The sequence below is a fragment of the Amblyomma mixtum genome, chromosome 3 (assembly GCF_055824585.1).
Source record: "Amblyomma mixtum isolate Tamu chromosome 3, ASM5582458v1, whole genome shotgun sequence".
Classification (NCBI taxonomy): domain Eukaryota; kingdom Metazoa; phylum Arthropoda; class Arachnida; order Ixodida; family Ixodidae; genus Amblyomma; species Amblyomma mixtum.
Genome location: NC_143014.1, coordinates 118,796,135 through 118,808,869, shown reverse-complemented (window position 1 = coordinate 118,808,869; position 12,735 = coordinate 118,796,135). Strand labels below are relative to the sequence as shown.

General features: G+C 48.5%; 1 protein-coding gene across 1 annotated transcript; it reads left to right on the top strand.

Moving 5' to 3' along the window:
* Positions 1-9,115: 9,115 nt before the first annotated feature.
* Positions 9,116-11,674, top strand: LOC149351557 (uncharacterized). Its single transcript, XM_089577056.1, has 2 exons — positions 9,116-9,127; positions 11,111-11,674. The coding sequence occupies exons 1-2, from the start codon at positions 9,116-9,118 to the stop codon at positions 11,672-11,674; spliced, it is 576 nt and encodes a 191-aa protein (XP_089433182.1).
* The last annotated feature ends 1,061 nt before the right edge of the window (positions 11,675-12,735 follow it).

Below are 12,735 nucleotides of genomic sequence, written 5' to 3'. Positions count from 1 at the left end.
TAAGTTTACTTTCTCGTTTATGGCCTCTTCGCTTTCGCTTTGGTCAAAGAAATGCGACACTGAAATCAACGAAACCTCTGATCCTTCTTCTTCGTAGTGATGCTACCATTGTGGTGCTCCGTCGTCGGAAACCTGCAGAATTCGCGGCGTGCCAGGATCATCAGAAACCCCTACCTCACAATTTTTGACGACCACAGATCTAAAAATCGTAGTTTTATGAATTTCTACTGAATATTTTGCTATAATTTTTCGTCACCAAACAGAAGACCCAGAGCTAGAAAAGAATATAATTTCTGGAATCCAAACTTTTCACCAAATTGACCAGTTTAAGAAGGGGGGGCTAAAAACAGCGGTTACACGAGACAGATGAGATTGGGACACGATCGACGCTGTTACATCTTTTCGCACTGAGCGACACGTGTGTCAGCAGACGATGAGCGCACGTAGGCACTGCCGAAAAAACGCCAGTGCTTCCCTCACTACTGTTCCGAGGTAAAATCATTCTGGCTAGTGCAGAGTGTCACAAACCTATTATTTTATTCAATGCCTAGAGTAGCAACCAACGGCAGAAACGCTTTCTAGCCATAGTACAATACACTGTGGCGAAATACGCCGTACATGGCCAACGCGAGCCCGTGTACTTCGAGGAATACTAAGTTGAAAGCATCAACCATTACTATGATTCTCAGAAACTCAAACCGCACCTACAAGCCTTGAAAACTGGCGCTGCACCACCTCACTCGACGCCACTCCCTGGCCTCTTGCCTACCGTGAGCCCTCTGGCGACTAGAACGTGGCACCCCTTTTTGGCATGCACGAAGAATTTTAGCGCAACAGAACGGAACACAATGCATAGTACGACACAAGCAGCTAGAAATCCCATTCGGAATTTCCCAAAACATGAAAAATCTTCACTCCAATCCTGTCGAAACACATATGACCGTGCCTGCAATGTTACAAGGGAAGCAGAACAAAGGGCAACCCGCCTCCTTGTGGAGCCTGCCTGCGGCACCAATATCAGTCTTCCTGCGATATCTTATCTTTGAGCTGCAAAGTACTTGCCGAGTAGGCTGGAGCACAAAAACAGAACAGTTAAGTAAAAAAATTGGAGGTTAAGTTCCATATTAAGGGCATGACGCGATAGAGTAATGAGTTAATTGACAAATATGCAAAAGGTGATTCTCTACGTCACATCCATGGGTCCCTGGGAGTCCTCATACCCTTCCTGGCACAGGGGTGCAGCGGTTAAGCACTGCGCCACTGCCCTGCGATGGCAGGTGCTCCCAGCGGTGGGTCTTGTGCGGCCACAGGTTGCTCTTCCCTAGCGACCAATCGTTAATTTAACTGGCACCTGCCACGATGGGCAGTTTGCTCACTATCCGCTAGGCAGGTTGTGATGACACCGCAAGGTCACGTCATCTAGGTTTCCCACCTCCTCCTAGGTTGCTTTAGGGACCACCTGTCACAGCCATGCCCGTGATTTTTCGCTCACTATGCAGACGCCTACAACGCCGACACCGGATTTTCTGGGTAACTAGGCCTTTAACGCTATCACGTTAAAAGTGGTAGGATTTTAACGTAGTTAAACCGAGTAGACGTGCGAAAGCCTGTGTATATATGCTGGTTGGCTCATGCTTTTGCTTTGGTGGGTCATCGAGACGTCTGGCGACGATATTGGACTCAGGTCTGATCGAGGTTAAGCTGATCTGATCTTTTCCCACGCAAATGGAAGTTGATGAAGACGGCGATGTGCAGCGCACAGTGCAAGAATGTGTTAGTTAGACAGGAGGAATAATCAGCTGCGGCGATATCGAAGTGCTCTCGTGCAGTGGCCAGCGAAGCTGATCTGTTCGCACCGCCACGGGTTCGAAACCCAGTCGCGGCAATATTTATTTTATTTCTGCATGAGCTGTTGCTATGCCATTTTTGGGCAGACACCCTCAAGGTCACCTTCCTAGTGGCTACAGCTGGCGCGACACTGCTCCGAACTTACCCGAGCTTCCTCCCATTGGCTGCAGCTTATGCGACGCTCCTCCAAAATAACCTGAGCTTACCCGAGTTACTACGAGGCTTCACACAAGATTCTTGGTTGGGACATGTGTTAAGTAGTGCTTCGCACTAAGAATACGCTCAGAAATCCGTCGAAAATGTTTTGAATGAGGTGCTTAATGCGGGCTCTGTTGGGAGTGTCGACATGACTCCTGCAGGTGGCGTTTTCAGCTCAGCTTCCATATAATTCAAGTTAAACCTGCGCAGCTTCTTTTTCCGTCTGAATGGAAAGAAGGCTACATAGGCATATAACCAAAGGGTAGAACCAGAGTGCATTCGGTGCTTACTGTTACGAAAGAGGCACATTGTGCCTTACTCATGCCAGCTTGCAAAATAATTTTCTGACATAGCCTTCGGTCGCCTCGCTGATTCTGGAAGCCCACTCACAAATGGCAGCACGGGCCGCACATAAGGCGGCGCATGCTTTGAGTTACTTATGTGCGTACACCCAGCCACTGAACCAGGGCGGGCCTCACCTGCGCAGCTAAAACGCACCGGAATGATCTCCCACCTAAATAGCGAATGTCTACGAGTCGGTTACAAGAAAGAACGCACACATCTTTCTGCGCCCGTCCTAGACCTTTTGGAAACGTCTAATTTGGACAGTATTCCTTTTTATCCAATATACCCCCGGAAAAAAACATTTTGAATATTATGCTCGTCCGATCTGATAGTTCTGTCAAGGGCTGCCATATGGAACAGGTAATACTTACCCAGTAGCCAAAATAATATGTAAAGGTATCAACACAACGTTCATGCAGCCATAGAAAAAGTATAATGTGCGTTAAATGGCTTCCAGTGGCGTAGTTTGTGCTTCTTCTTACGCAAGCCGCGCGACCTTTTCAATCAAGTTTTCTTTTTGCAGAACCCTGAACCAGTCGGGAAGGCCCATCCATTCACGTCTGCTGCTAATACAGAGTTGTGAAACGATTATTTGCTAGCACACGCGATTCTAACCCCGCCGTGCACCTCTAAATCATCACACTGGCATGATTCAGCGCGATTCTGCTCCGCGCTGTGTGACTGCATTTTCGCTTCTCGTAAATAATGCACGTCTATAATCATGACACTCATCAAGGAATATGGTAGATATATACCGTGGGTTCTGTGGGAATACAAGTAGGTGCGTAGGAGAGATTTTGCAACGGCCGCTCAAGCGTCATTGAAAGCCTCCTACGAATTGGGGCCAACACCTGACCCCATTTCATAAAACCGAATTCAGAAGTTCTATAGAGACCACAATTCCGTAAAGGCACATTGCAACAGAGACGTCGTTTGACACTTCCCCAACAATTTATTGCTGCAAACAATTAACCAAGTACTCAGAAGAAGCACTCGACCAGGACGGAATGCAGTTGTAGTTAACCCCGTCACACAGTAACTTACTGAGCAAGTCTACGCTGAAGCAACGCTTTCACGAACAGGCTCAGTGATATAATGAACGAAACAGCCCAAGGACGGCAAGAAAAAGACATAAACGAAGAGTTTTGTTTCGATCTTTTCTTCTTGACCCCTTATGCGCACTGTTTTGTTCTTTAGTTATTTCCATGCGCCAAGCGGCCAAAACTTACTATAGTTAATTGAGTGATATAGCCTACACGGGCCGTATTCGATAAGGAGCCATTAACCATTTCATGTGGCGTGACGTTAGCGTGATGGAAGCGTCAGTCGAAAGCAGTAAGCGGCCAGTCACAGAAATCACAAAATAAATGAAGGGCACGTCAACAGTATACCTTTCCCTATACTTTCCGTACGCTCCGGCTCGCCGTTGGCTGCGATATAAAGCCAGTGATGAGGTCCGGTCGCCAAGCAGGCAATTGCCCGGTCGCTTCCCACAGACGTTTGAAAGTCGCAGGTGCGTCGCCGAAAAAAAGTGACCAATGCCAGAGGACCAAATCGATCCGAAATGAATAATGGCTCCTTAGAGAACACGGCCCCAGCCGAGCGTTAAGTGCGGCCAGCATACATGCTATCTACCCACTGTACTTCTTGCTATCTTATCCCCGCGTGCATGAGCAGCCGTGATGGCGGCAATTCCCGGTATTAATAAAAACGCTTATCTAAAGCAGCCATGTTACATTTCGGAAAGGCTAGACAACGCGAGAAAGATTCAGAGTTATCAATGCCGCATTAATGTATTTAAGTAATCGTTTCTCCGTAACACGATACTGGACTGGAATAAGCTTCCGAATGATGTGGTTTGTGAAACTGATTTCCTAAGTGCTGTTGAAATGATGATCAGATGTATTTCTTCCACGTGTCGTGCGTTTACCAGCGGTGTGCCGATGCTATCATGCATACTACTTTGTGAACTCATTTAGTCTTCTTTTAGTATGTTGTGTTACCTTGCTGACATGGTCCCCAATATCTTCTTTGCATCTGTTATTGTATGTAGTTATATCCCCCCTGCAATAATGCCTCATGGGCGCTGTGGTAGTTGCAATAAATCAATAAATAAAATGTAACTGCCCCTTCCCTGTCCGTGTTCGGCCTGTGCAGAAAAAAGAAGTCAGTTCAAACTCCTAACAGCTTTCTGCTGTTCCCGCACTCTTAGCGTAATTGGTGAATTGGTCGAGGATAGCTAGTTGTAGTAGCAACAATAGTGGTGGCAGTAGCAGTACGAGAAGTAGCAGTTGTCCCTGTGCGGAAAAATGCCGGGTGAAAAAGTTTTATCGGGCATTCACGCTATCGCGTGACCTCTGTCATAGCGACAGTTCTTAGTATCGCAGTGCAATCGCCGCTGTGAAATGAGCATGAAGTGAGCGTGGGCGAAAAGCGCTGGCGCATATTATGCGCCTCGCGAAACGAAACACAGCTCGGCCAAAGGGACGACGTTCATCAACTCTGGAAATTTATGCGGGACGATGGTATGGAACGAAATTAAAAAAATATTCATGTGTGCGCTTATGTGAAATTTTCTTTTCATGGCAGCCCACCGTCTGGTCGCCACAGATCAGTAGCCGGATGTCGCCTGTGTGCTCACGCTCCTCATAGAGAGTCCCAACGGCAGAGACTGGCCGTGGTATACCAAAACGATAACTGACCGGCGCCGGCCGGAGCGCGACGGCGAGGGTGCGAGGCGAGAGGGAAGGCGAGACTGAGAGGATAGGAGAGCTTGTGCCGCTCTCCTAGACAAAGATAAAGAACGTGACGTCTGGGCCAGGAGAATGAGGTCAAGAATTTCTTTGCTTCAACTTAGACCACAAGCTCGAGATCTGTTAAGCGAGCAGGCGTGGTAACTCCGGATGCGAAAGCCTAACCTAAGCTGAGAGCATCTATACCATTTGACGCACCCATCTTGTAATGGTGGTGCAAAATGTGAAATAACATTAACAAACTACCATTAACGAGAATCAAATATTAATGATGCCAAAAGAATTTACATTCAGAAGACGCCACAACGAAGTGCAGAAAACTAATGCATAAAGTAAAATTTCGCCATTTTAGGGGTGGGCAATTAACATTAACCTGTGGCCCACTTTACCGCGTAATATTGACATATCCCTTACTGTTGGCAGTGTGGGACTTCCAGGCTCCCACATGTGTACAACTACCACATATTATGAAGCGCGAAAGTAAAAAATAATCTTCATTTTAACTTTCCATTATGGTCATATTTCGCGTTGCGACTTTAATGAGGAAGACGGCTGCGCTAGAAATGCGGAATTCGCTGACATGGCTCGTATGAGGGTTGCTTAAGTCTGGAAGGGCTTCATTTTTTATGCTTTAAAGATATATTTCCCGTCTTAATATCACCTTAGGAAATTCATACAAGACCTGCTTCTGACCAGCAGGCCTTGCCGTTGTGGACATAATTGCCCGATGCGCACTTGCTCGAGTAACGAGACCACAGGCGAATCGTTAGTGTGCTTGTTGACCACGAGCTCATTTGGGAAGAAACTGAAAGCGAATGCTGAAAATACCTTTACTTCGGTACTCGTCCGTATGCTAAGTGCCGAGGAATCCATTCGCAGTGCGCAGGGAAACGAGCCGATCTGGGCGATGCTTACGACTCCTGCACATCCTTCTTCTGACCCACGCTACGATAATTGGCAAGTGAGCCCTAAAAATAGATCCCTTTAGCGTGTATGCGCACTCGAGCGCTCTTAAAAAAGGGCTGCAAAATGAGATGGATGTCTCAGGTGAATATTTATGCAGTTATACGCGGGAGCTTGTCACTGTTCACAGCAGCAACAGACGCGATGAGAATTGAAAACTGGTGGCATGACACGGAAATTATGTTAAATGCAACAGCTATTAAAGGCAAGCAGTGCACTGCTTGAGTACTCGGCCACTGCGGAAGGCATTAAAGGTGGCCCCGGTCAAGCAGCAGCCCACGGTGTCTCGTTAGGCCACGCAGAAATGCCTGGTCTCATTTACAGACAACGGCGTCTCTTTAAAGAAAGGGGACTTAAGCGTGTGAGGTCACGGTCCATGCGCAAGCTTTGTTCGCTTGTTTGTCGTCTTTATATCGCGGTCTTCGCACTCTCACGCAGGCCGATATTTTTGTTCCCCACTAGTGTATTCCGCGCTACCATGCAAGACTAATTGGCATGAACTGAACAGTGCAGCTTGAGGCACTGCCAAAATATGCCCAGCGTTTCTATCTCCAACTTCGGGGACAGTCTCCAATTACGTGGCACTGATGTTGTACAGCGCAGTTCCTTCTTTTGTGCACTGAAGTCGTTTCGCGTTCAGGGTAAATTAACTCAGCACTTTGAACTTCCCGCCCGTCCTGTTGGTCAAATGTTTGGTCTTAGTTTTATGGGCTTTAACTTCCCAGAACGACACATGTTATGTGAGACGCGGTAGTGAAGGGCTTCGGATATTGTCGACCACCTGGGGCTCTTTAACGTGCACTAAAATCGCGCAGTACACGGACCTTTAGTGTTTCGCCTCCATCAAATGCGACCGCCGCGGGATCGAGCTCGCGTCTTTCCGGTGAGCAGCCGAGCACCATAATCACTAAGCCACAGCAGCGGCCCCGTTAAATGTTTCGCTCTTTTCACAATAATTGAGCAATATATATTAAAAGAGGTATGGTGTCATTTAAATGCCATAAACGCTGCATCGCGTCAGTGTGTGTCACTGAAGATTTTGCGGCAAACTACTAATCACTGTGTAGAAAAGTTCTCCACTTACGAAATCAACAAATTTCCACCCACAAATTGTCTCATGATCACCTCGCCATCAGGCCAATATGCATGGCGGCGCACAAGCGATAAACCTGTCCAAAAGCTCCTCAGATACAACTCCTGCATCGTTGTGAGGACTGCGTCACTACTGGCGGCGAAAGCGACTCAGTATCGGTTTGCGGCCCGTGTGGCAAAGCGGCACTGCATTCTCTTTATTTCTGCGAAAGCACTATTCCGAAGGTTCAGAGCTTAGCAAAATCGTCTATTGCCGATGTATTTCATAGAGAAGAGGCACGAAAAAGACCCGAAAAAGGCACGAAGAGGCACGAAAAATAGGCACGAAAAAGAAATCCCATCAACATCCGCTAGTGGGGGCCGAACCCGCTGCGACGCGGACAGATAAGCTTCAAAGGCCGCTGAACGAGCTCACTAGGCTATCTTTTTTTTCTTTATTGCACGGAAATGAAACCCGCTAAGCTACCAAAGGCTTTACGTACACACATACTATTCCGCGATGCAGACACACATTCTCATGCCTTCGTACACTGCACTCCACCAGCACATCAAAATTGCGGGAGACACACACGTCGTCAAGAATCGGCAACCATTCAGGCGGCCAGACCTGCGCAGCATAAACCCCCCGCACCAAGGCGCCCTGTTCACTGAAAAGACTCCGGGGAATCCCGGAGTCTTTCAGGACAGGCAAGAACCGCGTACTGCAAGGCGAGATCTTAACGTCCTTTTTGATCGTCCGCTGTAGTATGTCCCAGAAAAACACCGCGCGGCATTTTTTTTTCTTAAACATAGTATTTATTACACTGAAATTATTTCTTCCTCCTGTCTAGTGTTTTGTTGTTCTGTCTTTCCGAGATGTATTTCGTGGCGTTTCCCGTAAAGTTTGTAAATAGTTCACGCAAATAGGCTATCGCCGCAGCCGAACACACCTCGTGTTAAACTGCGCACCGCACTCTTACGCTTTGCATTGCAGAGCGTCGTCTGCATCAACCCCCATCTGCTCCGTCCCGCGGCGCTGCCCGCTCATTGTCGTCTTCTACGCAGCACAAATCCGCGCTTTCGCATTAATTCCAAAGTAGTAAACGTTCTCTGCAGTTTTTTTCATTGGCCACCACTAGACCAGTTCAGGGATTGTGATAAGTGAATTAGGATTTTGTTCTGGCTTAAATGGTTCATTGCTGTCAACAGGTAATCCAGCTCGAAGGAACGCGCCCATCCTGTGTTGTGCATTATCTTTCGTGCCCTGGTTTCTTCGCGCTGGATTAATCTGTTTATTGCGATAAGTACACGGGGAAATGAGCTATGCGGAAGGTCTGAATTAATAAATCAGCGCAGCAGTTTTTCTTTCTTCTAAATAATGCGCACTAATAGCGGAACACCAGAAGACAGTTCCATGCCACTGCCAGTCAAGGAGGTGATGCAGACAGCTGGAACGCCTGGCCGCATTAGACCTCGCTGTGCATTCTGCAATGGGGGCAGTGGTTTGCTTGCACATTATTCACACCGTTTGTTTGCAGCACTCGACGCTACTCCTCACATTATCTCCGTTGACCGTCTGCTTTTCAGAGCCGGCATTCTTTCTGCAGAGAAGTGAAGAGAGAAACTAATGACTCAACCGTTTTGGTATGGCACAAGCACCGTGCGTGGGAGCCACGGGACAGGTCTTGCGAGGAGGCCCCGCATGCACTCGCCGAGGCAGTCCCGTTACGCTTCCTCTGATGATGCTGCTCCAACGCTGCTGCGAGCCGCTACTGGCGCTCCCTTTCAAAAAAGAGAGGCGTGATGTCCGGCGCCCCTCCTCTCACCCATGCATGTCCCCCGAGACGAAGCACTTTCCGGCCGTATAAAAGGGCCTAACAGCTCGATCGGCTGCATAAAGCGGCTTGCTGGCATCGCAAGCGACAACCACGAACAGCATGAAGTCCACGGTGAGTCCGGGCCTCGGCGCCGCGCATAAGAACACGAGCACCAGCCGCTCGAGCGGTCTCGTCGCGTTCGTCCAACCGCATGCGCTAGGGGCGCGAATCCATGTTCAGCCGTTCGTGGCTTGGCGCCCCTGGGCTGTTGCAAAGACGCATAAGGAGCTGCTGAACACAGGGTACGGAGCATGTTATGTGGCGCCTGCCATGGAGTGGCCGTCCAAAGCAGGAGTGTGCTATTCCGCTGAGTTGTAAAACCCAAGGTATAGCTCAAACAAATGCGGCATCAAAGCACGGAGCTAAGATATACCGGGTGTTTCATCGAACACTTTCAAAAATTTCCAAAAGCAGGCTTTTTGGGGTAAAAATATCGCATTTGCGGCACAGTATTACCAGTGTTGGCTTACACCAGAAAACCGGTGAATTGTCTGAAGTATAGCAAGCTGGTTACCTAATTTTAATAATGAACTTTTTAACTAGTAGAGTTGGCCGCCTAGTTGCAATTAGAGATTTGTAGCCGGTCGTCAGTAATAGCCACTTCACTTTTTATAATTTCGAAAACGCGATTACCATCGCCGCTGCGGCTCGACAAAATTCGGCTGCATCGTGCGAAAATGCATGCGGTTTCGAAAGCATGCAGGCAAAGCAACCCCTCCAGTGCGCGTAACTAGTCGAAAAAGCCAAATTTTTTCGAGCCTCAGGGCCAAGGCTAATCGCGTTTTCGCAATTATAAAAACTGATATGGCTATTACTGACGACTGGCTAAAAATATCTGATTGCAACTAGGCTCCTAACTGTACTAGTTAAAAAATTAATTATTAAAACTTAGTTAACCAGCTTATTACTTATTTTCTGGTGTCAGTCAAAACTGGTAATACTACGCCGCAAAAGCCATATTTTTACCACAAAAAGCATGCTTTTGAAAGTTTTAGAAAGTGTTCGCTGAAACACCCGGTATACCTCAACTTTAACGGGGAAGAAAGCGTGCCTGCGACGCAGGCGAACGTTGTAGAAGTCTAGGGGATTAGTCTTGCACTCGAGAAACTGTTTTGTCATCGTACAGCTAGCCTAGTGGTATTTGCGTAGAGCGCCATATCTGTAGTGAAGGTTTGCAAGTTCCTTAACGAACCACGTAGAAAGTCTTCTTCGACTTTTTATTCACCTGTTATTCACCTGCTTCGGTTAGATTACGCAGTCCTAATGAAATGGGACTAGCGTAGGGTTCCGCCAGTGGGGGCATGCTGTGCGCGAAAAGCTCGCCTATCTGAGCATGCATGCTCCTTATTGTCGTGACCTATTGATAGTTTGCCGCGAGCAAGCTTGCAATACCAGATCTCCAGGTTTAAAGTCAGTTCAAGCACTCACGCCCTCTAAGTATTAGGATGAATTAGCACGGGTCCGAGGAAGAGCAACCAAAATACATAAGTGAAAGCGCACACCCTGGCCTTAAGGGCTAACTCGATGGACACATCCTAGGTGCAGGGGCAGAGCGCATGCGCCCACAGGCGTACGCTGGAGCCTGCCTGCGCATGCGCGAGGCGATAGTGGGGCGCAGATATCTGTTCATGTCAGATACCGGCGCCTGCGCACCGGCGCTCGCGAGTAGCGCGCGCGTCGGAAGCGGGGTCCGGTTTAAAACAATCGGAGGAACGCGGGGCTCTCGGGAACTCTTCATGGCTTGGAGCTCCTTCAGGTTCCCTCAAGTTTTCTTGGAATCCTTTCAGCTCCCTAACCACCTTTTGTTAACGGCTCGACATTCCTTCACCCGGCTCACGAGGGGGAGGGAGCCAGCACCAGGAGCATGGAGATGCATGCCCCTTTTCGACGTCCGTCGCGGTGCGGTGCTGGGCGCCCAGGCGCTCAGCAGGCACGCCGAGGAAGTGTTCATCGAGTGTGTAAATAACACCACGTACTTGAAAACACTAATCTATCTCTTGGAGCTAAGGGTTGCGCTCTGCGGCGCATCAGTGTTGAAAAACCTACTTCACGCAGGCCCTATTATGCTGTCTCCTGCTAGTCAACACCGTTAAGGCCGGCTTCCTCAGTGGAGGTGGAGGTGGAATCGGCGGCGGCGGATACGGTGGCGGTGGATATGGAGGTGGTGGCCTCGGTGGCGGCTTCGGCGGCCACGGTGGTGGTGGCTACGGAGGCGGCGGCCTCGGTGGCGGTGGTGGCCTCACGTCCACATTCCTGGTACGCACCGTTAGCAAGACGTCCGGTGGAGGCGGATTCGGTGGAGGCCTTGGCGGTTACGGCGGAGGCTCGGGAGGATACGGAGGCGGAGGATTCGGAAGTGGAGGTCATGGTGGCTACAGCGGCGGCGGATACGGCGGCAGCCTGGGCGGCTTCGGAGGCGGCGGCTACGGCGGTGGAGGCTCTGGTGGCGCCGCCAAGGTGATCATTATCAAGGAAGGAGGCGGCGGGGGACTCGGAGGAGGATATGCAGGAGGACTCGGTGGAGGCCTTGGCGGAAGCAGCTACGGTGGCGGCGGATACGGTGGTGGTGGATATGGTGGCGGCGGTTACGGAGGTGGCCACCATGGAGGCTGGAACTGAGTGGTAAGCTAGTCCTTGCGAGCCCATTCACTACGCTACATAATGTAGATTTGGTTTGAACAACGTTTATTCTATGCGCCATCCCCTTGTTTTGATTTACTGATAAAGGGGTTGTTGCACTTCAGGCCCCTTCTGTCGCAAATTTAATGTTATTATGCAGGATGCAGCTTTGGTTATTAGGTTCATAAAATTCAGTCCATGAAAAACTGGGAAAGGTTCAAGAAGTATGTAGAGAGTGAAGTGAGTTTGTGCATATCGTTACAAATAAATCGGCAAGGAACAGAGTTCCCGGAAACAGAGGAAAGAGACACAGGATGCCAGTAGTCGTCCCGTGCCTTCCTTTCTCTTCTGGTTCCGCCTCTTTCTTGCTGGGTTGCTAAACATCAGGGCAATAATTCAGTTTTCCGTTGTAATAATAGTTCGCGCCGTATAGATATCTTCGCATTCCTAACTATAGGTGTAGCCATAAGCTAGTCATGCATTCCTGCCGCCGAAAAAGTTGACTAATCTGTATAGCCAGCAAAAATGAGAGCGGCGCTTCCCCTGACGTTGCTGGCTTGAAATATACAAAAAACATTCCGAGCAACTCTGAAATGATGTGTCCTTTATGTTAAAGAATCTTCAGGCATGAAAGTGTGCTTCATGTAAATACGCTTTTCTTGTGTTTGCCCGCAACAGCCTTGCCACTTTTCTTCTGAATGAAGTAATGAGAGACACTGAATGCTATTTAGAAGGCGGAAAAGGGCCAGCTCTGTCGCCTCATACCTCTTGTAGACACAGGCAAGAGATTCACCACTTCCCATGTCAACTGGTAATGTGGCTAGGTTGAAGACTGTGAAGTTAACTTGCACTTCCCGCTCGCTAGTTCCAGCCTCAAGAATTATTTACGTTTTTTTTCGGTTTTTCGCTGATTTTTTGTTGATAAAGTTTAGTTTATATATCATTCTAGAAGAAAATATTTTTAAAACATGATTAGGTAGCTCATGATGAGTCTTTGTAGTGTTTTGCTCGTAATATCCCTAAAGCAAACTGTTGCATGTGAAATACTTTGAGATCGACAG